Raw genomic sequence first — 25,115 nt, 5'->3', positions numbered from 1 at the left:
GCGGACGAAATTCCAAAGGTTTAAAATGATGGAATATTTAATAATTTTGACTATTTTTCACTTACACATACTTTAAATAGATATTCTAACCGTGTCTAAGGGAAAATCTTTCAACTAAAGTAAATTATTTTAATATTTTCATCGCTATTTAGATAGACGTGACGGTATTGCGTGACACAAACTCAACCTTCACAACTCGGGAACCAAACATCGAAATGACTCGAGATTTTTTCTTGTGACTCATAACGCCGACTTCTAAAACATACTTGAGAAATGTCTTTATACGATCTAAAGTTTAGATTTTGATGTTTTGATGACGTCATGTGAAAACCAGCAATAAAGTAGTGCATGGATTATCATCATGAAATGGCACCATCACATTGTAAATTAAGCAGATGGCCAGAAGCTGTAGCACATTTTAAAGTATAGGAGAACAGTCATTGTACGTAGTTGATAAGTCACACAGAGTGCTTGGGTCCAAAGCAGAACAACAGTTTATACAGAAAAACTGAACAATAGATAAAAAGATATCTGAAAAGAAAAAGAAAATAAATAAATGGCGAGGAGATTGAGCACTGAAATTTTGGAAAAAAGAAGCGAAAATCTACAGGCCTATTACATGTCTTTCTACCACATACAAGTTATTTACTGCCATAATAACAAGTAGAATCTACAAGCATCCAGAGACCAACCAATAATACGCTACACAATTTAGTAGGGTAATTAGAATTACACAAATCAATCTAGGCCCTTTCTAGATCGAATTAGAATTTAGAAAATGATTTTTGCGGAAGAATGAAAACCCTCGAAGCACAGGAGACGATAATAATAATAATAATAATAATAATAATAATAATAATAATAATAATAATAATAATAAAAGAGCTGCTGCGATCAAAGATCACGGAGAAGTATATAAAAGAAACAAAACAGCAGTCATGGCTTGGAGCCTACACCAACCAACAACTCCAAGACAAACAGATTTCACCAACAGCCAACCAGATCCTGAAGAAGTGGAAAAACATTCCCGATATTGTCTACAACGTAAACAAGAACATACGCCAACAACTACTACCAACAAAGACATACCAACAAAGCAAAGCACAGATGACCATCACAGACACCAAATGCGGAATGTGCCATATGGCTACAGAATCAACAGCACATGTACTGAGTGGCTGCTCAAAGATCGCCCAAAGCCTTTACACAGCTAGTCTCCCTCGCATCCGTTTTTAGTGTCGGTCGTCACGCAACGCTCCCTCCCCACAAACGGCTGCTTGCATTCGAACTACATTCCTTTCTCATTGTTTAGATCGTACCAATGAGGTCGAGCGTATTGTTTCCTACTGAGCCAATCACAGTGTCCGAAAGTATAAACATGGTGAGTTTCAATCGAGCTGCCAAAGAACATCCTCGAAAGCAATCGGTGCGGAATATTCGCCGTTTTCGACTTCACACCGTTCTTCCTCTTCTAGTGAGCTTATCTTCACAGCACTAAATCCTAAACTACGTAACTTTGAGACTTGGTCATCCATTAGACGTATTATTAGCGACCTTTAGATACGACGACGAGTACGAGTAACGCTAAATCGTAGTCGATTTCCGATTTTTTACAATCTAAAGTTTCAATCATATTTCTCTCATATACGATCAAGACTACAAAGAGATAGTGCCAATCTTTAAAAGTTTTAACTCGGACTCGTTCTCGTCGTCGGATCTAAAGGTCTCAATTAAAGGAGACATAACAACCAACGATGTGACCAGTTTCTAGTGTATATTTGTAGTCAAATACGAGAGGCAGAGCTTGATAAATTAGAGATTTGCCAAACTCTGTTGGAAGATTGTCAAAAATAACTTTTTTCTCTTCGACTAAAGTTTTGATAGCCGACTTCTGATGCGCATTTAGATCAGGAATATAGAACTTTGAAGACACGAGGCCAAACATGCATGTACACTTCTTCTATGAACGAACGAGTTGAGAATGCGAAATAAAATATGCACTGTGATTGGTCAGATCAAAAGTCCGCGAACGGTTTTCTAAATATGTAACCCGTCTTGTGATTGGCCAAACAATGAGAAAGGAATGTAGTTCGAATGCAAGCAGCCGTTTGTGGGGAAGGAGCGTTGCGTGACGACCGACACTAAAAACGGATGCGAGGGAGACTATTACACAGCCCGAAACGACAGAATGCTGAGACCGATATACCACTGTTTGCTGGAAAAGTACAACTTTCAGGAAAGCGACAATGGAAAGTCATGGTACAAACAAAGTCTACCATCAGCAGTACTTCAAAATGAAAAGGCAAAAATATACTAGAATGTACCCTTTCAACTTGAGAAAGCTCCAGAAAACAGTGCCAATAAACCCGACATAGTTGTAGAAGATAAAGAAACTAATGCTTGGACACTATTTGAAGGCACAGTTTGTCAAGTTGGTAAGATTGCGGAGAGAACTGTTGAAAAACAAGAAAAATACACGGAACTACGTGCAGGCATCAAAAAAGAGTGCAAAAGCTCAAATGTAAATCAGATTAACATAGTGTTTGACTTTCTCGCAGGACATCACGAACAGCTAAGAAAAGACCTAAGAACAATTACAAATACAGACAGGGAAGTGAACTTTCTTATAGAACGATGTCAGAAATGGATTTTAAGCCAGAACGTTAATATAGTCAAGAAGTTCTATGAATATGCATAAGCTGAAGAAAGGATTGAAAAAAATGATGAACTTAACCAGCCTAGACTTAGTCCGCTGGTCAATGTAAACATGATATATACAGACAAATAAAACTTGCCATAATAATAATAATAATAATAATAATAATAATAATAGTAATAATAATAATAATAATAATAATAATAATAATAATAATAATAATAATAATAATAAAAAAACATTTCTAGTCTCATACGACAAATCCGAGAATCGACCCGGGTCGCATTGATGAATGAGGCTGAGGCGAGCGCTAACCCTAAAAAACAAGGGTGATCAGTATATTATACATGAAAAGAACAACAACAAAAAAGCTGAAACTACATATGTTTCATTATTCTTCAACTCGAAATGTAATTTGTTTTATTTTGCGCGCACATCAAACCACATTAATGACGACACCATGCAATAAGTCAAACCTAACAAGCTTCGCACAAAATAACTCAAATAACTAAAGCGATAATCGGGAGTATTTTTCTCGGAATATCTACTTCAAGCTATTTTCGAGAAATACATAAACAGTATTTTAGGAATTGCTAAAAATAACCTCAACTTCAGCATCTTATTTTTTTCACGTATGAACCGAAAATCCTTCTCCAAAAACAAACAGAACTTTTTAGTTTAAGGTAATTCATCGGTTTTTGAAAGTAGGCAGCCACCTTAAAGCAGTTCAATGGTTCATTAGCCATGTCACAGAGTACGAAACAACTAGTAGATGAAACAAAGTTGATTTCCCTATCACGTGATACGTCTAGAAGCAAAAACGTTTGAACGCTATAAACATTTTTGTCATAAAGAATAATTCCAAGAAAATTCCCATTGAAAACCCTGCACATAAAAAGCGCACGACAAGAAAATAAATAGATAGATAATAAATAAATAAATAAAATGGATAACGATATTGATAGATTGGAATTGTTGATAAAATTTTGGATGAAAGCAAACATTATTCAACATTTTCAAAAATAGAAAGTATTTTTTTAAATTTGTTGACTTTATTGTTGTACCTTAAGTTATATATCTTATTTGCTGAATTTTACAATATCAATGTCATTTTCTTTATACTTACCAATATATGCAAGGATATTAACTGTGTTGCGAGAAAATATTTTACTTTTTTTGTTTACGATTAAATTATTCCATTTTGGGGGTAATTAGCAGTATTTGTACATTTTCCCTTCATCTGTTTTTGTTTCGTTAGTGTCTCTAGAATTGTTATTGGTTGCTTTCGTATTTCGAAACCAAAACGGATTCGTGCTGTGACGTTCACAATTAAAATGTATAAAGGTAAATCACAAACTCTTAAATATGTGAGACTTTCTTACTCGACAAACAGCACACTAACATCCAAGTTGCTGTTTCGACTCTTGCCTAAAGGAAAAACCTAAAGGTGCTTCCGTTAATCGCCAACTTATATAAGTATAACTTCATGATCTGATCGATCTTTGGCGACGATGACCTCTCGTTTTGTACTTTATTTCTACTTGGTTTGTTCAGCCTTACCTTTCTTTAGTCTCGGTAAGTTATTTTGTACATGCATTGTCGTGAAAGGGTACTGAAGTCTTATTGATTATTTGTAGTTAATACTTAGCTTTAAACCACTTTTTGCTGCACTAAAATTTAAAATGAATAAACACTCACCAATAGAAAAAAGAAATATAGACCTTATTAATCCCCCATTTAACATACTTGTTGATGCTAGATAATTGATACTTATTAATATTTGAAATTTAATATTTCTTTGGCCGGTGAAAATCAATAAAAATTGTTATCCCACTTTATCACAATCAAGATCACATATCCAAGCCACCCTAAAGAGGTATATAAGGATTGTGCTTGTACCTCTACTACAAAACACTTTGTCCTTACTTTTTTGAGCTTGTAAATGATGACAAAACACCGATACACAGTCAAACGTTTTCGACCATCTCAAGGGCAGATCCAGTCAGAATATTAGGGGGGGGGGGGGGGGGGTTGAGTTTCTTCCGTCAACACAACGGAAAACAATAAAAAACATCCTAATTCTTCAGCTTTGTTTTGTTTTGTTTTGTTTTTTTCTTTGCTGAAGGGGGGCTTCAGCCCCCCTTTGCCCTCCGCTCCCCGCCCCCCTGGATCCGCCCTCGCATCTTCAGTCATAAATGTAAAGCACACTGAGACGTTGTAAAAATGCAATAACAAGAACCTCCCATTATGTCTATGTTTCTATACTCTGATAAAGCATAAATTTTCAGCCAATCAGATCGCGCGTTAGTGAAAATCTATTATATAAATAAACCTGACAACTTCAACTTCAAAATGAAAGGGTTTTTTATTTTATTTTTTAATTTCACGAAACAGAGTACAAGAATAAGTAAAATATAAGAAATAAAATTCGGAATTAATAGGTACGCTTGATGTTTTGAACGTTTTCAAAATTGGACGAGACTTTAGGCGAGCAAGAGCGTAACAGCTTCTAATTATTGGAAACTGAACACAACTTGTATGCCATTCTCTTTCTTTCTTTTTTAGGAAAACACACTCTTCGTCTTCAGCCTAATACAGCAGGGTCAGGTGTTTCTGGAATATTACAAGTCAAACATAATGGTGAGTGGGGGACAGTATGTAACGATGAATGGGACATGAAGGATACAGTCGTTGCATGCAGACAACTTGGTTTCACTAGAGCTGTAGGGTTTTTGAAATATAACAGAGGACATGGACCAGTATTACTAAACTGGATGAAGTGTACAGGATTGGAGACGACACTGGAGGAGTGCAATCATGTTGGATGGGGAGTTTCTTCGTCAGAGTGTGATAAACACGTTCACGACATTGGTGTAGTGTGTTCCAGCCACACAGGTATGTTACAAAATAAAATACAAGTAAGGAAATTGGCTCATCAATATTGACCAGTATAGTTATGAATCTATTTCATGACTTCTTGTCTTCTCTGAATGGAATACGATACAAATGTAAAGGGCGGGTTTGCCAAGAAAGTAAAATTTTCCGTTTTTATACTTTGATTAAAGTTGCGTAGAATGTAGTGAAAGATCACAAGCACCATGTGACCCCATTTAAAGTCCATATCCTGATTTGAAAGGCAAAAACCATGGACGGCAGAGCCAGCTTTAGCTTGAGCCAATGTCTGTGGTATTTTATATTTCCAAAACAATTCAGTTAAAAAAAAAAGACTTCAAACTTAATTTTTCTTTAATTCCGGTCACAAATTCATTACGTATAAATACTGAACTATGGCCTCGACCATGGCGACCCAAAACCAATAATGCCTTGCATAATAATTGCAGAACCACGAGAGGAAAATACGATGACGTTACGACTACAGCCGGATACACAAGGATTTAGCTTTGCAGGTATTCTACAGGTCTATCACAATAACCAGTGGGGAACAGTTTGCCATCGTCTTTATAAATGGGATATAACAGACACCATAGTAGCATGCAGACAACTTGGATTTAGCAAAGCGATAGGATTCTGGCACAAAGCAAGAGGAGAGGGCCAAGTTTGGATGAGACATGTACAATGTACAGGACAAGAGACATCTCTTCAAAGGTGTCCTCATGACATAGTGAAACAAGATGATCGTGTTTGCAAAGATCACAGATATGATGTTGGTATTGTGTGTTCGGGACCTGAAAAAAATGGTAATTGATTTCTTAAGACATTTTTGAATGAATTTCTACCGGATTGTTTTCTTGAAAGATATATTTCAATTTGCGAAAGTCCCACAGCTTACAAGTATGACAAAGGCGAGCGCGCGCATTTTACCGGGAAACGTAACTGCCCAATCAAACGGAAAACCAATAACACAAGCCACATTGGTATCCATTTAATTGCACAGTAGGTGGTTTGCGTCACGGGTTCGCAAACCATGATGATTGAAAACTTAAAATGTGCTCATTTGCTTCTGACTCATTTGTTTCGTAGTGTACAGAGCTGCTGTTGCTTCTTCCAAAACTGCAAATTTATGGTATTTCTAATGATATTTTCAAAAGTTAAAGACCTAAAAAGCTAAGCAAAGTTTTCCATGTTCAATAAAATACTTAAACTTGTACAATTTTGAAAAATTGAAAAACTTCACAGCTTCAGCTTGAGTTGTCCAATACTCATAACTGGCTTTGGCTGTTGCTATTATGGAAAAGAAAACAGTTTTAGAGTCGTTTAGATTCAAAGCTAACTAAGATAATACTGGCGTTTTGTGATAGTTCAACAACCAAATAACAATTGAAGAGGTAGTTCAATGTAGTTTAATAACATCTAAGTTAAGTTAAATGTAGTTCCTTTCCAGATTAGTTTCTCAACCATTTCTGAAATTTTCAATCAATTCTTTTACGAGTCCACTCTTGAAGTTGGTGCCCAAAGACAAATCTTATCAAATGAGACTCCTCATGGTTACCTCGAATCATCAGACTTTTGAAAACTATACCTCTCTTTGCTGTATAAAAGGCATGAGATATGATTACCACCAAAGTTTACTTCTTTCTTGGCTTGCTTTTAGAAAAAGTACGTTGTCAATCATTAGCTGTCACTTTTGACAGCTTGTTGTCCAATCAAGCAGCTCGTCAAAGAGGTGAATCACGACTGCAAATGGGTTTCCACGTTTGTAAACACATGGTTATGAAACTAGTAAGCGGCAAAAAGGTGTTGTTGTTGTTGTTGTTGTTGTTTTTTTTGTTTTTTTTGCAAAGTTATAATAAAAAGAGTATCATTTTGAGTATCATATCAGTTTAAGGACTTCTTCTGGATTATTGTTGGTTTCCAAGTCGTAATTTCGGGAAAAAACTAGACTTTGTACGGTGCTTCGTCTTTTTGATGTTGATGTGTGTGGCAGTACAAATACACTTGTATACGCTTCTAGTAAAACTAAAATATCAGAGAAACTAGAAGAGGTCGACGCGGGTCGACCGGAACTTTTCAATAGGTCATTCTTCACTACACTTATTCTTAGTCCATTCAAATCCTAAATTAAATGATTTCGGCTACAAACAGAAAGGAGTTTTAGAAACTTCCAGTAGAAGAGAAACTAAATGAAAAGTAAACAATCCCTTTATAAATTTCCCACTTTCAAGCGAAGAATTAGAAATAAAATATATTTTGTTTACTTTTACTTTAAACTTCACATATCAGTAGGAGAAGGCCTATCCTTTCCATGTCCTTGCAACAAGCTCTTAATTTTTAGTTTTGAAGAAATAGAGCGGCTTTTTCTTAAGCAATAGGAATTGGGCAAAATATTTCAAACTCATTTTTTTGCACGACATTCGGTAAAAGTTTAGTTTAGTTTAGTTTAGTTTATTTGTCACAATATAAACATACACCTACTTGTAAGAATGTTGTCATACGAAAATAGAACATTAGTGATTTAGTGGGATAGGAATTATATTAAAAAACAAAAGAAAATCACTGAAGCTGAACTTTTTCTTTTTTTAATGAATTCCTTTCTCACTAAATTACAAATGTTGGTGTGTACATTTTATAAAACTTGAGACATACAAATTTTGTGACTGGCGAAGAAAACAGAACTTTCGTCCCAATTGATATTCCCTCTCCATACAATTTACTACATACAATACAACATGATTAACATTAAAATTGACGAAGAAAAAATAATAAGGAAAAGAAAAACAGGATCATAGGAGGTTGATAAATCAAACTTTATCAAAATTCAAATTCAAAAGATTTTAAGGTGGTAAGTAATGTTTCATTTTGAAAGCAAAATGGGTGGTCACAAGTTCCTTAAATTTGGTAAGGCTTACATCACTCATTTTACAGTGTATTGGTAGGCTAGCGAGTTCCATACTTTGATATATCTAGGTAGAAATGAGTTAAGGTAATAGTCCTGTTTGAAGAGATTAAGTTCTTGGAAATTGTTTTCGTAGTAGTTTCTTGAGGCTAAATTACATAGGTATAGGTACAGGCTGTAGATATTGCTTAAGACTTGAGTTTATTTTATCGTGTTCTAGTTTATGCAGAAGAATAAGGTCAGTTGTCTGTCGTCTATATTCAAGAGGTAGGATGTCCAGTATAAATAATCTGTCAGTATAAGTCATATCGTCCGGATAGTTCAATATAAAGTTTGTAGCCCTTCGCTGTACATTTTCAATTAGACGTTGGAGCTTTTTAGTATACGGTGACCAAAGACTTGAAGCATATTCGAGCTGAGGTCTCACAATAGCTAAATAAAGATGTTTACGAGTTCTTGCATCCGTAATTTCTCTACCACACACACGATTTATCAAACCAGGATACTTGTTTGCTTTGGAACACATTTCCTCAACATGGTTTGCCCAGGTGAGGTCTGATGATATAATAACTCCTTACTTTATCAAATGCTTTAGATAAAACCATGTGGACGATGCATGTCACGTGTGCCGTGTCGCACACCACCTGATTGCCTGATCGCACAGGCTGTGTAGTTATTCTTTGCCGGGTAATTCCGGTAGAGGTTAGAACCAATGAAATCCCCAAAAATAGCCAAGTGCCTATCCAACTTGAGCCAACAAAAAATTATTAAGTAGTGTCTTCTTTCTTTTTGCAGTGCGTCTTGTTGGTGGGGCTAATAGAAATGAAGGCCGTATTGAAGTGAAACTGGAAGGGGCCTGGGGCACCGTGTGTGGTGATTATGGCTGGACAATTGAAAATTCTAATGTCATCTGTAGATTGCTTGGTCACCAAAAAGCCGTAAAACAACAGAAATTTGGGGCAGGTAGCAGAGCACAGCCAATATGGCTGCAAGAGATTTCGTGTAAGGGATGTGAAATGTCCATGGCAGAATGTCAAATTTCCAATTATAGCTTACCAAACTGCAATCACGAAAAGGATGTTGGTGTTGTTTGCCTTCCAAAAGGTATTTCATGATGTTTATAATGAGACAATAATGGGGTAATATCACCTTATAACCAAAGATAATTTCATTTTTCTATGACTATTTCATTACTTCTATTAAATTTAAAGGTGAAGGAAACATTACAATTCGTTTCGTGGCTGCAGACATAAGCTCTATTCCTAGAGTAGAAATTCGTTACCATGGAATATGGAAATCTGTTTGTGCCAACAACTGGGATATACGAGATGCACACGTGATATGCAGGATGAAAGGATATGAAAGAGCATCAGTAGCTATGGTAACAAGGAAAAGGATCAATGATAAAGTATGGCTGGATTACCTTGACTGCTCGGGAAACGAAACAATCATTGATGATTGCAAAAACGTGACGTGGAATTGGAAAAACCAGCCTTGTTCAAATGATCTACGTGCTGGTGTGGTATGCTTTTTACAAGGTAATGAAAGCATAGTTTTCATTCAAGTAACTAAACTTATCCAGCTATTAAATACTCTTAGAAAATAAGATACATCCACCTTTCGCATGCATTGAGGAAATCTTCGCAATTTTTCCAAGTGTAACACATTACATACTTTATGAATGTCGCTAAATGTTTTAAATATTGTTTCTACAGAAGAAGTAAAATTGCAGTTTCACATCGTGAAAAGAATAACCACACATGCTGGGAAACTTGAGGTTGAATGTTACGGCAAAAGAGGAAACCTTTGCATTGATAGATTAGACTTAAATGCAGTACATGTGATTTGCCGCATACTGGGGTATCAGAAGGCAGTTACTGTTTTTTCAATGTTGGGCCAACAATCTATGACCAGCTTTTCTCTGTCACTAAGATGTGATGGCTCTGAACATTCTACAGACAATTGTACAGATGTGAGTTTGAACCAGGTGGACAGATGTTACAATAACGAAGTTGCAGGCATTGTATGCAAACCACAAATAGGTATACCTTTAGTCTTTGAATACTAGATTTACAAATAAATTTGGTATTCGTGGCGTTTTCCATAGAAGTCTTTACACTATAAAATGATAGGAGCCATGGCAGGAAACAAAACAATATTTTCTTTATAAATCAATAGAAATCGCAACTGAAATGGTTACCGAAGGCCTTTTATTTCTTTGTTTAGAATACAATGAAAAGGAAGAACTTCGTTTGGTGAAAGGCTCAGATGATCATGAAGGCCTTGTCGAAGTTAAACAACATGGCGTATGGGGTACAGTGTGTAGTGATGGCTGGGACATGCGAGATGCTAACGTGGTATGCAGAATGAAGGGTTATCAAGGAGCAATCACGGCATATAAGAAATTTCCACAAGGTTCCGGTCCAATATGGCTTACTGGCTTGAACTGCCAAGGGCATGAAAACAGCACAGTCGATTGTTATCGCGAGGGACTGGACAAGACCAAATCATGCAGCCACAAAAATGATGTTGGTGTGGTTTGTTATTCTGGAAAAGGTCAGGTCAGGTCACGATACGATACTACACATCAATGAAACAAACTTTGTAGTTTTGAAGTTTACTTTACTTTTTCATTAGGTCATTTGCAGGTTAGTTTAGAGATGGATAACCGGAGCTCACTCTATGAGGGCCGTGTAAAGATCAAGGTTAATAACGAGACTGGGACCATCGATGATGAGCAATGGGACATCCATGATGCTAATGTTGTTTGCAGAATGTTAAAGTTATCCAGAGCCATAGCAGCCATCAGCCTGTTTAGGGAAGAACCAGGCAAAGTTTTCTTCTCTAAAGTACGATGTAATGGAACAGAGGAGTCACTAGAGATGTGTGATCACGGTGGATGGGGAGCTGGAACACAAGATCACGGTGGTTATGATGCTGGAGTGATTTGTGCTAGACCATCAAGTAAGGCGTATTATGTTTGTGCATTATTAGCCAGGGTAGTCCTTCTAGAATTAATTATGGATACAACAGTAAAAAAAAGAATTGACAAAAAAACAACAAAACAAAGCAAAAGCAAAAACAAAAAACGACAACAACAAACAAAACAAAACAAAAACAAACAAAAAGTAAGAGAAATAAATAAATGAACTAAAAAAAAAAAAAAAAAAAAGAATTATAAAAAGCACTAGCCTCAAAACCCTTTCGATATTATGTTCTTTAGTATATTTCAAAAGTTCTAATAGTAAAAAAATTGTTTTTCAAGTGATAATTTTAAACTTATATATATCATAATTCACAGATATGTTTATGGTATTTTTCATTTTAGTTGCCCAAGCGAAGATGATGGATGTTACTGAAAGCAATGATGGGGCTGTGACTGGCTTGTCAATTCTGATCGTCATACTTGTCATAGTTATCGTTGGTGCCTTTCTTTGGTATTTCTTTAAACTGAGGAACGAGAAAAACAAAGATTCTCAGGATAAAACGCAAGGTTAATATTGTTGTAATATAATGCAATTGGACCTCATTTATATTGTATTGACTTAATTGTTACAGCAAGTCGATACGTTTGGGTCAACAATATGATACAGTAATTATATAATAGTATCTATTTTCTGAATCATCCAGGACTGCAGTTGGAAAGGCAAGTGGCCAGCGGTAGTGGTGGTAACGTCACTGATGATTATTACCGGGCCCCTCCGTCCCTTGCTAATCAAAGATACATCACAAGTCAGGAAGGTGATCGCGGGGTGCGTCAAACCCGTGGAAGGGTAAGTATATAAAACGATCATCTTACTTGTTTATAACTACATACATACATACATACATACATACATACATACATACATACTTTATTATTTGGTACCTCAATTTGATATTTACAAGTCATAGATATATAAATTAACAAGAATTCAGGCACAAGCTACCTATAATAACCTAAAGGTTAGCCAAGATAGGCAGCTAGCATATTTACAATAATTATATAAAATTTGATTCTCGAGAGAGGTATATTAATTCTAATTACAATATAATTATATTCTAATAAGAAAAAAATATTAAATATATTACAAGAATTATATTACAATAAATGAGCAGCAAAATAATCATAGAAAATATACAATAAATAAATAAACACTAATATTAATAGATCAGAAAAAAAAATAATGTAAGGATGTATTAAGAATCATCGATATCTATTATTTACATGAAATTGCACATATGATTTAGTGCTGAGCTTAAATATAAGAATCTAGCAATTTGCTACGTATTGATTTAATAAAATTATTTCTGGTAGTTCTTTTTAAATTTTCATCAACTGAATTCCAAATTTTTACTCCTATATACTTAATGTTAAATAAGCCATAGTTGGTCCTAGCTTTAGGAAGAGAATAGGAAGACTTTGCAGCTAATCTTGTATTATAATTATGTCTCTGATTCACGGGTTGGAAGTAATGTTCAAAGGTACTAGGGAGATTTCCTGAGTAAAAATCAAACATAAATAAAGCTGTATGTAGATAGACTAGATCCTCCAATTTCAGGATATTTAACCTAAGAAAAAGTGGACTAGTGTGATCAATATAATGAGAAAAAGTCATAAGTCTGACTGCTTTTTTTTGAAGAATGAACAGAGGAGTAAGAACAGATTTATGAGTATGGCCCCAAAATATAAGGCCATATATTAAGTAAGGATAAATTAGACAATAATATAGACTTGTTAAAATTTCTAAGTTAATATAATGACGGGCTTTGGATATAATTCCAATGCTGCGTTTGATTTTATTTGAAATATAGGCAACATGAGGTTTCCAATTAAGATAACTGTCAATCATAACACCAAGATATTTAAGATGCTGTTTTTGCTCAAGCGACTTGTTGTTTATGTTGATTGATATGTCATGTACCTTTTTCTGAATAGAATGAAAAATGATAAAATTGGATTTGTCAATGTTTAAAGACAACTTATTTGCACAAAGCCATGAATAAACATTCATTAGTTCATTATTAATAGTAGATTCAAGGCTCAATAAACTTTTATTAGAATAGAAAAGATTGCTGTCATCTGCAAATAAATGAAAAGAGAACAGGTAGATGAATTGCACATATCATTAATGTATAGAAGAAAAAGGATGGGTCCAAGGACTGAGCCATGAGGAACACCACAGGTTATCGGTAGGGGTTTAGAGCAAACACTTCCAAGAGAAACAAATTGCTTTCTGTTATGCAAATAAGAAGAGAGCCAATTTCCTGCTACTTCACGTATGCCATAATGCTCAAGCTTAGAAAGTAAAATTTGATGGTCAACAGTATCGAAGGCTTTTCTTAGATCCAAAAAGATTCCACAAGAGTAATTACCACTTTCAATAGCACATTGAATGCTATTAGTAATTGATAAAATGGCATGAGTAGTGGAATGTTTCTTACGAAATCCAAACTGCTTATCGTAAAGAACATTATTCCTATTTATAAATTCAAGTAGCCTACTGCACATGAGCTTTTCAAGAATTCTGCTGAAGATGGATATTAGAGAAATAGGGCGATAATTATTAACATCTAATTGTGAGCCCTTCTTAAATACAGGTGTTATACGTGCTAGTTTAAGACCATCAGGAACAATACCAGAAGTGAAAGAGTTATTAAATATATGCTTAAGAGGTTCAGAAATAAGATGCTTAATAGATTTTAGTATAGGAGTTGGTATACTAAAAGGACCAACTGCTTTTTTTGAATTTAACTTCCCAATTTCATCCTCTACTTCCTGTGATGTAACAGGAGAAATACAGAATTTATCACTTACTCTTGACGGTAAGGACTGCATTGGTGAAATGCTTGAGTTAGAGATGGATGATGCAAGAGTATTACCAACATTGCTAAAAAAAATCATTGAAATGATCTGCAATGTCCTTACAATCAGTCAGCTCGGTATTATTCTCTGTTATAAATTTAGATGGTAAGCTAGTATTACTTCGAGGGGATCCAATAATCTCCTTGATTCCCCTCCAAACGTTTCTTATGTTAGATTTATTAGTTTTAAAATAATTATTATAATAATTAACTTTACTTATCTTAATAAGGTGATTAATTTTATTTCTATACAATTTGAATTTATTATGATAATAAATGGATTTAGCTTTTAAGTATTTTCTATATAGCCTATTCTTAATATAGATAGAAACTCTAATTCCATTTGATATCCAGGGTTTGGATAACTGCTTAATTTCTTTCCTACTAAGTTTCTTAATTGGTATGTGTTTATCAATTACCTGAGACAGCTTAGAATAAAAGCTGTTAAAAATTTGACTAGTATTACTTGAATCATTAAGCTCCTCTGCCCAGTCTATTGAATTGACGTCTTCAAGTAGATTTGTAGTCTCCAACTACATAAATAGTCGAGCCTTCGTACACATTGACTCCAACATACGTATTTATTAGCTCCAGCTTGACAATTGTTCGACAATTACACGGAAGATTGTACGATTCGCTACAACAAACAACTTATAATTAATAAGCTTCACAAAAAGGGGCAAATTAAAAAGGAAAAAGAAAAAAAAAGAAAACTACTTACAAGTTAATGATGCACGCTCGACTGATTCTTGATGTTAAATATTTATGGCGCCTGCGGGGCCTCTAGTCTGCGGAAATTCTTAATCTTACACGCTCCCCCGCCAAAGACTATTCTGGGTCTTTTCTGCCCATCTAAACACAATCATTTACTAAATTACTTAACACTTTTTAACGTCTCTTGTAACTTAATTATAAACAGTTCAAGTCTTGAATGCTTTCATTCCTTCGTGTTCACTTTTGTGGCTACTCTTTCTTCTGCGGACTGCTTCTTGCTTGGTCCTCGGCTTCAGTCTTGGTCTTCAATAATTCTTCTTCTAGCATACAAAGCTTTCGCACGTCTCGGCGGTACTCTCCATCGGCCGTCCTCACGATCACTTGTCTTACAACTCCGTCGTTATCCGGCATTGTCTGTTGAATCAATGCCTTTGGCCATTGACCTCTTGGGGTATTCTTGTCTGCTAAGAGGACTAAGTCGCCAACCTTGAAATTAGCTTTTTCTCGTAGCCATTTCTGTCGCTCTTGCAGCATCGGCAGGTATTCTTTTGTCCATCGCTGCCAGAACTCGTTTGCTAACAGGTGGGCGTGCTTCCATCTTGCTTTATATTTGTCGACATCCTTTATCTCGTCTGGGGGTAGGGATGTGTTCTTGCGGAGTAGCAATATGTGGTTTGGTGTGAGTGCCTCCAAATCTCGGGGATCACTTGAGACGTTCGTTATGGGTCTGTCATTCATGATCTTCTCTACTTCTGTTAAGAATGTGTGAAGCGTTTCATCATTTACAAGACGCTCTCCTAACATGGAGTGTAGAATTCTTCTGACTGATCGGATAAGACGTTCCCAAACGCCACCTTGGTGACTCGCTGCGGGAGGATTGAAATTCCACTGTACATCTCTTTGATTCAGCTCGTTCTGTATCCGATCTTGGTTCCACGTCTTCATTGCTTTGATGACGTCTAACTCTGCTCCCTTGAAATTAGTGCCGTTATCACTGTATATGATTCTTGGGGGTCCACGTCTACTAACGAAACGTATCACTGCGTTGATAAAACTATCAGTAGATAAGTCTTGTGCCACCTCGATGTGGACTGCTCTGTACCTTAGGCACGTGAATATGCAACCGTATCGCTTGTTCAAGGCAGGATCTCTCTTGGATCTTGTATTTGGTCCAATTTTGACGTACAGCGGTCCAAAGTAGTCTAAGCCGACTGCGGCAAACGGATAGACTAGTTCTTGTCCGTCCGAAGACGATCTCACTTCAGGTAGTGGAGCTGTAATCTGTTCTCCCATCCTAGCATTCTGACGCCTGCATTCGTGGCACTTGCGTAAGACTCTTCCAACCGACGACACTCCACTTATTATCCAAAAACGTTGTCGTATCTCGGCTAATACTTGATTGGTTCCAACGTGACCATTGCGATAGTGATAATGACGTATTATCAGCTCTGTTACTGGATGTTTTCCAGGCAAGATGATGGGATGCTTCGCATCATAGGACAGATGTGAACGATCCAATCTCCCTCCTACCCGAATCACTCCGTCTTCTAAAATTGGCTTCAGGTGGATGAATCGTTCTTTAACTTCCTTGCTCAAGATTCCTACTTCACTGTCTTGAGTGTTTAAGAACGACTCCTTCTGGATGAATCTCGCGATTCTTCTCTCCGCTGTTTCAACTTCCGAAACTGACAAGGTCTCCTGACTGGGTCGCAAGCTCTTGGCGCTGTCGCGCTCAGCTTTACGCGGCCAAGCTTCAATCAACTTACGAACAGCTCTGATGAGCCATGCAACTGCTCTTCTTAGCCTGTTCCAGGTCGAGTACTTGCGAAACAGTGAGTCCCAAAAGTCCTTCTGCAGCGTCGTTGCTCCGACTGTCACTTTCTCCTTCTTAACTCCTTCATCCGTTTCTGACAATGTTGCCGATATCTCTGGTGGCTGTGGAGGCCATTCTTCTTCTTCCGTCCACAAAAACTCTGGTCCTTGTCTCCATATCTGCAGCTTTCTTGATTCTGTTGCCTTGATCCCTCTTGAAGCATAATCAGCTGGATTAAGCTCGGATCTTACGTGTTTCCACTGTTCTGGAACCGATTCTTGTCGAATAATGGCAACACGATTTGCGACGAAGGTGGTAAATCTTCTCACTTCGTTGAAGATGTATCTAAGAACGATAATAGAATCTGTCCAATAACTGACGTTGTCGATCCTGAGTCTTCTTTGCAACGCTCTGACAATCAACTTATTCATCTGAACAAGCAGGGTTGCGGCTGTAAGTTCCAGCTTGGGTACGGTCATTGTGCTCTTCAAAGGTCTAACACGAGACTTTCCCATCACAAAGCTACAATGAATCTGACCTCTTTCGTTTATCAGTCTCAGGTAGGAAACCGTTCCGTAACCATGTTCTTGTGAAGCGTCAGCAAAATGGTGGAGCTCCGCCCTCACTACAGTACCAAAGTTCTTTGGTTTGAAGCAACGTGGAATACTTAGATCTTTTAAACTTGCAAGTCCTTTTTTCCATTCTATCCAACTGGCAAGTATATCTGGTGGGAGATTCTCGTCCCAGTCATATCTCCTATGGCAAAGTTCTTGATTTATTTCTCTACCAGGTAGGAGAAGAGGGCTTGCAAACCCGAGGGGATCATAAACAGTTGCAACTGATGACAGGACGCCCTTTCGATTCTCCGGATGTGCCTTGCTACTCGTAACTAAGTTAAAGGTATCTTGTTCTACGTCCCAGTGGATTCCCAGGGCTCTATCTACAGGTAGACTTTCTGACGCTAAATCTAAGTCCTTGATCGCTGGTGCGCGTTCCTCTACTGGATATTCTGACAAAACTTCGCGATGACTGGACATCCACTTTGTTAACTTGAATCCTCCTCTAGCTAGCAAGGTCTGTAACTGCTTGCTCACTCGTATAGCTCGATCAACATCAGCAAACGATTTCAACAAGTCGTCAACGTAAAAATCTTTATACACAGCATCGATGGTCTCTGGCATGAAGTCGTGCTCGTTGTCCTTTGCGGTTCTTCTCAGTGCATAACCAGCGATGCTCGGCGATGATGTTGCACCAAATATATGTACGAGCATTTGGTGAACTTTGGGTTCTTTAGTTAAATCTCCGTTTGGCCACCATAGGTAACACAATGCGCCGCGGTCCTCTGGCACTACGTGGACTTGATGAAACATTCTCTTAATATCTGCTGCCACAGCAACTTCGTTCACTCTGAATCTTAGGATTACTTCAATCAACGGACTTGTATTCTCTTGTCCTTGAAGTAACTGTTCATTCAACGAAGTACCTCCACTCTTGGCGGCGCAATCGAACACTACTCGCGGTTCCTCTGGTTTCCTCGGATGCCAAACTGCATGGTGAGGCAAGTACCATACTGGTTTCAGGTTATGGAGTTCCTCTTCCAGCACTTCCCTCGAAGAACCTTCACTTTTGTACTTTTCCATGACTTGATTGTACTTCTCTTTAAATTTTTCATCTTTCTGCATCCTTTTCTTCGACCATTCTAATCTCCTTTCCGCGGTCGCTCGGCTATCTGGAAGAATCGGGCGATCTTGACGAAATGGAAGTCTTAATTGATAATGTCCGTCAATTAACTTTACTGATTTGTCCATAATATCTTTCGCTCTGTGGTCTTCGATGGACATACCTTCATCTGCGTCATTATAAGAGTTCCCGAACTCGTCGTTATACATGCGTTCTATTTGAAGGTTTAGCTTCTCGTGTTCGGTGCTAGTAAGACTCACATTCACTTGACTTTCTGTAGATTCTACTATAGGTCCATAGACAGTCCAACCGAAGGGGGTTTTCACCGCAAAAGGCTCTCCCTTACCACCTTCTCTTCTATCCAGTTCTTTCTCTATAATATCTGGACGGTCGCTACCGATGAGGATGGTTACCCTTCTTCTGTCGATTTCTCTTAGGGTAAGATCTTTAAGGTGCGGCCATTTCTTTATTTCTTCATTGGTCGCCACATGCTTCGGCAGAACAGGAAGATGTCTCGTGGTCAGTGCGTTCTCTAAACGGAAGTGTGCGTCTCCAGCCAAAGATTCTACTTTTAAGTCTATTTCATATCCGCATTTCCTTTCCTGCGAATTGACGGTAGACATCGTAAATCTTGCTTGCCTCTTGGTTTTGATCTCTAATTCGTCTATTAAGCTCTCCATACAGAGGGTTGCGTCCGAACCACTGTCAAAGAATGCATATGTGATGATCTGCTTGTCACTCTGAGGGGTGCTGACCTTGACAGGTACAACCTTGAAGCATACTTTCGGTCTGCAAACTTCTAGTGCGCTGACTGTGACGAGATCACTTGGCTCTACTGCTATAGCATTTGGGCAGACGGTCGAAGGCGTTGACTGACTAGTTGTCTTTCACGCGATCTCCTTCGCTGTCTTCGATGTGAATCAAGTAGTGATGCTCCTTACCGCATCCTGAGATTCTACACTTGAATCCCTTTGTACACGACTTGGCGCAGTGTCCTTCTTCAAGGCAGGCTCTGCAAAGACCGTGTTGCTTCACCGTCTTAAGACGATCTTTTAGAGAAGAACTTTTGAATTTCCAGCATCTCCAAACTCCGTGAGGTCCTGAACATTGTGGGCATTTGTGAGCGATCGCAGATGGGCATTGGCTCTGATCACTTTGAACGGCTGCTAAGGTCGTGACTTTATATCTTTGGTCAGATCTTTCTTTCTTTGGATCTCTTCTTTCCTTTTCTGTCGTCGAGGAAGTCACCCTTAGTTCCTGTCCGTATCTGTTGTTAATTCTGTCCGCTGTATTCTTAACGAACTGGACGAAGTCTGCATACTCAGCTCTGCCCTTTATCTTGATAAGATCTCCAGCTTTGTCGGCCCATTTCCTCTTTAAGCCTTCGTCTGGCAGTTTTCTCATCAGCATGACTATGGTCTCTTCGTTGTCCAAGCGACTTGAATAACTGAAACCCATGTTAGTAAGCACTCTCCTTGCGTCTTCCAGCTTCCTCGCGAACTCCATCAGGCTGCTAGCGTCAGCTCTTCTGATCAGAATCTCTTTCAGTCTCCTGACGTGAGATTCAGCTACCATGTGCGGCTGTCCAAAGTTCTGATGTAGAGTTCGCCACGCTTGAACGTATCTTTCGCATACCGGGAGGTTCACGCAGCTTCTAATTGCTTCCTTCGCCTTTCCTACGCATTGTGCTAGTAAACGGGTAAGTCTCTGCGACTCGTCCGACACTTGACTTTCGATGTTATCCTTGAAATTCGTAACGAACTCTGCGTACTCCAGGGGGTCTCCACTAAACTTCATTAATTCCACTTTCGGTAGGGACGGACCTTGTTTGATTGCTTGCGCTATCGTCGTCCAAGCGTCTACCATGGAACTTTCTCTGGGTAGTGATGGAGGGGTATACGAGGGACGAAACTCTGTCGGCGTTGGATTTTGAACAGCTGGAACATACGGCGACGCCGATGCTCTCAGCGCCATCCCTTGGCTCACTTGCGGCGAGCTAGTGAGTTTCTCTGTAAGGGTAACGGGTGTCGACGCCATTTTCGGGCTCGTATAACAACAATTAGTATAAACACTGGGAATGGTGTGGTGACACGATGGAAGTAGATCAGGAACCTGCATGTGCGTACCTTTCATCGCGAATTCACTAGTCACTACAGGTACGAAAGTTTTCTTGGAATACTGGTCATCTCTTTTCAATGGGGATTGAGGCCGTGGGCGGCTGAACTGGGGTGTAATCTCAATGTGGTTCTCGCTTTCCCAACGGGAATGTTCAACGTTTTCTTCCGTAACGTATTGTTCTAGCATCAATTCTAGAGCAGCCTGCTTCGCCTGGGTTTCCGCGTCTATCAGCTCGATTTTTCTGCTAAGTTCTGCCTTTTGCTTCTCTATCTGCTCCATTTGGCGATCTAAATCTTGTTTCTGCTTCAGCGCATTTACTCTAAGTCTCGCTTCTTCCATAAATTTCGTTTTCTCTTTTATACTAGACGAACTAGAAGCACGACTGAATCCAGATTCGGATGGGGACTTTGGTCTTTGCTTGTTGGCTCTCCACTCATTCAACAAGTTTTCTATCTGCCACTTCATGTCTCTCTGGTTTTCATAACTATCCATTAACAGTGTTCTCCTCTCTTCGTCATCTTCAATCTCCATACATATCTCGTGGGCATCGACAAACTTCCTGAACGCTTCATTGTACTTTTGGACACTATCTTGTAGTGTTACCACGTCGACTTCAGGGCTCTTCATCAATTCTTGTACTCTGTTCCAATTCTTCCTCAGCTCTCCAAGATATCCTGATCTACTACGTCTATACCGAATCGCTCGTTCGGCTCTGACTTCTTCTTCGCCAAATTTCTTTGGTTCTCTAACTCTCGAAGATCTTCTAACATCGGGCTCTCGTTGTTCAGCACCAAAACCAACTAAATCTTGCGTTAATGCTGGCCATGTCACCTTTTTTCCACCATTCTCTACGCTTGGTTTTGCTGACACTGCTCCCTTAATTTCTTGGAATTTCTGGTTGGGCTCCCTGTGTCGCACGTGCGATTCTTCATGTACTTGCTCGTGGACTGATTTTACTCTCTCAAATCTCTCTCTTAAATCTTCACCAAATTCATCCAAATTTCTTCCATCCTGGTCGTACATCTTCTAGTTTAGATAATTTCGGCGATTTCGATAACCAAAGTCAATGATAAATGACATTAACTTCGAATGAATGTAGTCTCCAACTACATAAATAGTCGAGCCTTCGTACACATTGACTCCAACATACGTATTTATTAGCTCCAGCTTGACAATTGTTCGACAATTACACGGAAGATTGTACGATTCGCTACAACAAACAACTTATAATTAATAAGCTTCACAAAAAGGGGCAAATTAAAAAGGAAAAAGAAAAAAAAAGAAAACTACTTACAAGTTAATGATGCACGCTCGACTGATTCTTGATGTTAAATATTTATGGCGCCTGCGGGGCCTCTAGTCTGCGGAAATTCTTAATCTTACAAGATTTGACTCCTCATAATTAGTGTAATCTCTTTTGTATATCTTAATATTCTTAGGCAATAAATTAAGTTTGTTGATAATAAGAAAGTTAGGTAAGTGATCTGTCAGGTCATAGACGATATTTCCACTAATAGTGTGATGTGTAAGAGAATTGAAAAATATATTATCAATTAAGGTGGCAGAATGATCAGTAATGCGAGTAGGTTGCATTCTGTAAGGATTGAAAAAATATGATTCGAGAGTATGAAGAAATTTATCAGTGTCAGAATGAGAGGTAGTCTTTAGCAAATCAATATAGCAAATCACCCATTATTATACAATACTTATTTTCAATATTTATCTTATTTACTATATCATCAAGATAATTTAAGAAGGCATCAAGATTACTATGGGGGTGTCTGTAGATAACACCACAAATAACATTATGGTGAAGACTGCTATCTAACTCAATCCATAATGACTCATACCCAGGAGAAGAAGAAGAAAGGTCATCTCTTAAATAACTAGATAGATTTTCAGAAACATAAAATGCCACGCCACCTGCATTAGATAGGCTAGGCTGAGAATAGAATCTATAGCCATGAATATTATTATTAAATGTGATTTGAGAATATGCATTAATTTTAGTTTCTGTTAGGCCTATAACAGAAAAATTATGATTTAACTCAAAGAGAAGGTGATTGAAATTATCAATATTAGCATTAAGGCTTCTAATATTAGAATGTAAAACAGAAAAATATTTGCCGGATAAGCAATTTAAAATTTCATAATTTCTAGAAAAATCTTGGGTAGAATAATATTTCGAATTGCGTGGAATAGGTAAATTAATGTCAGGATCTAAGTTATCAAGCTCAACTGTTTGTGGTACGCTATCTATATATGGTAGCATGCAAACATGAAAATGTCACTTAGCTTTAGCAGCCATTTACTCGTTATCATCTCCATATAATTTATTGACATCGGCCAGTGTTGTGATATTAACGGCTTGATTTATTTTTCCTTAGGAATATTTTTCCATACCTCGTCCAGATGAATTTATTATAATCTCCTTTTATTATGTTTCTCCTTTTAGTATGTATCTTCTTTTAATATGAACTAACGAAACCCAGAAATATTTGGTGTGACATGCTTGAGTCACAGCTTGTTTCATAGACAATGATGATATTAACTTTTAATTTTTAATTTTCCTTCAGAACGCGAGGAATGTACAAGAAAGTGAGGAGTCCATGTACTTAGAAGTAAGGAGATAAAAGAATAGGCATGCGGCACGAGACTGTGGCACCTGGTTATAGATGTACTGACAGATTAATTTTGTCTTGAATTATCCAGTTATTATTTTTTTAACATACAAAGTAAAGGAACGACTGAAAACTAATATTTTCGTGATCAGTAACTTTGTCTCTGTCTATGTTTTCAATTTTTTTTAAATATATAATTAAAGATAAAACAACTGAAGATGCAAACTTTGAATCAACACAGATGACCATTTATTTTGTAGAGGCACGAGAATAACCTACCTAGACACCCTCAAAACAATAACCCTAAACTCAAACCTAGAAATAGACAGTCCCTTACTGCACGTGGCTACTGCTGACAGATTTATAGAAAATGACTATAATGAACATGGATATGTAGTAGTTTGAATGTTATAAAGAGATGAATCGGAAAGTGGTTGTATGGAAAGGGTATTCTCAATTATTGTCAATTATTGCTTAGATGGTGAAATGAAATAAAAGAGCTTCGTGATCACTGATTCATTGTTCTGGAAAATGTGTTACGTTATAAGCAAAATCACCAATGATTAAAGACAAAAAAGAAACACATAAACGATCTACAGATATTAAACATTTATTGAAAATTTTGTGATATGATTATCATTGTCGAAGTCTCTTGGGTTTGTTTAGATGTATTTTATTCTGGAATCATATTGTATATATCGTCGTGCTCGCTTCGAGCCGTGACTTGCCTAGAAACTAATTTCCATCATACCGATGTCCATATATGGGGTGCTATGACACCCCTTATTGTGTTCAATTGTTCAATGTTTATCAATCTTATGGTTAATTGGTATTGATCAATATATGTAAATGTTCAATGTCAACTTATATAGACAGGTTATATGCTAGTTTTTTGTATAAACTCTTTACAAACGTAGTCTAATAGGAGCTTTGATTGTATGCCCATATCTAGTGGTATCGCTTGCCGATTGTTTGTTTTGCTCCTTTGGTTTATAATCACTTAAAAGTACATCTCGGCTTTTGGTAGCTTCAGTCATCTGTGGTCTTTCTTGTACCAATACCGCTGGTTTACCGAGTAGGTCTTGGGGATGGTGTATGTTAAGTGCAGGTTGGGTTTCTTGGTAGGTCCTTCCTTCTGGTTCTTTAAGCTGGCTTGTTCTTGGTCTTAGATGTTCTCTGGTTCTCTGGTAGAGCTTGCCGTTCATCTCGACAACGTATGTCCTTGGTTCGCTTATAGGGTTGGGTTTCCTTGTGATTTCACCCTTGTCCCACGTTCTTTTGTGCGTATTGTACACATATACCGGCTCCTCGAGAAGTAATGGTCTTGTGTCAGATTTACTTGCCTTTCTGTTATAGTACTCTGCTTGTTTCTCTTGGGAGAGTCTGATTGCTTCCTTGTGGTGATCATTGTCTGAATGTAAGGATTGCAGGACATGGTTGCTGCTTGAAATAAGCAGTAGGGGATTGCGTCCATACAATAACTCATAAGGTGATGGTATAGTGCTTGTTAGGGGTGTGATTCTGTACATCCAGAGTGCTGTGTAAGGGCACTTCTTTTCGTCTAGGTCCTTCTTCCAATAAGGATTCGCATGATCCTATAGCTCTTTCTGCGACGCTGTTCGCTTGGTGATGGTAGGGTGAGTTGAATGTTAACTTGATCCCACTGTTTTCACATTTCTCACGAAACTCTTTGCTAATGTACTGCGTACCAAAGTCAGCATGAATGTGTGATGGTAATCCATTCTGCTAACACGTGCTGGAAGTGGTTACATATGGTATTAGCTGTCATATTAGCAATTGGACGTACGACTGGAAATCTTGAGTAATAGTCTACAATCATTAGATACTTTGAACCGTTGAATTCAAAGATATCAG

The 25,115-nt window shown here is 37.7% G+C and overlaps 2 protein-coding genes and 1 long non-coding RNA gene across 3 annotated transcripts; 1 reads left to right on the top strand and 2 right to left on the bottom strand.

Moving 5' to 3' along the window:
* Nucleotides 1-4,051: 4,051 nt before the first annotated feature.
* On the top strand, nt 4,052-23,753 carry LOC148911199 (scavenger receptor cysteine-rich domain superfamily protein-like). Its single transcript, XM_089030037.1, has 11 exons — nt 4,052-4,231; nt 5,222-5,551; nt 5,998-6,354; nt 9,246-9,554; nt 9,662-9,988; nt 10,166-10,492; nt 10,677-11,006; nt 11,088-11,414; nt 11,779-11,943; nt 12,081-12,223; nt 23,196-23,753. Exons 1-11 carry the CDS (start codon nt 4,168-4,170, stop codon nt 23,250-23,252), a joined length of 2,736 nt encoding a protein of 911 aa, XP_088886163.1. The 5' UTR covers nt 4,052-4,167; the 3' UTR covers nt 23,253-23,753.
* On the bottom strand, nt 14,853-18,506 carry LOC116298011 (uncharacterized). Its single transcript, XM_089030035.1, has 2 exons — nt 15,016-18,506; nt 14,853-14,931 (listed from the first exon to the last, which is right to left on the bottom strand). The coding sequence occupies exon 1, from the start codon at nt 18,501-18,503 to the stop codon at nt 15,258-15,260; it is 3,246 nt and encodes a 1,081-aa protein (XP_088886161.1). The 5' UTR covers nt 18,504-18,506; the 3' UTR covers nt 14,853-14,931; nt 15,016-15,257.
* Nucleotides 21,751-21,998, bottom strand: LOC148911200 (uncharacterized). The gene is made up of 2 exons (XR_016119797.1): nt 21,914-21,998; nt 21,751-21,829 (listed from the first exon to the last, which is right to left on the bottom strand). It is a non-coding gene; the product is annotated as an uncharacterized LOC148911200 (long non-coding RNA).
* Nucleotides 23,754-25,115: the final 1,362 nt, after the last annotated feature.

The sequence above is a fragment of the Actinia tenebrosa genome, unplaced genomic scaffold, assembly GCF_029948245.1.
Source record: "Actinia tenebrosa isolate PJP-AT-01 unplaced genomic scaffold, QUT_ActTen_1.0 PGA_scaffold14__42_contigs__length_11649687, whole genome shotgun sequence".
Taxonomy (NCBI): Eukaryota; Metazoa; Cnidaria; class Anthozoa; order Actiniaria; family Actiniidae; genus Actinia; species Actinia tenebrosa.
Note: the sequence above shows the minus strand (reverse complement) of the source record. Positions and strands in the feature narration are given on the sequence as shown.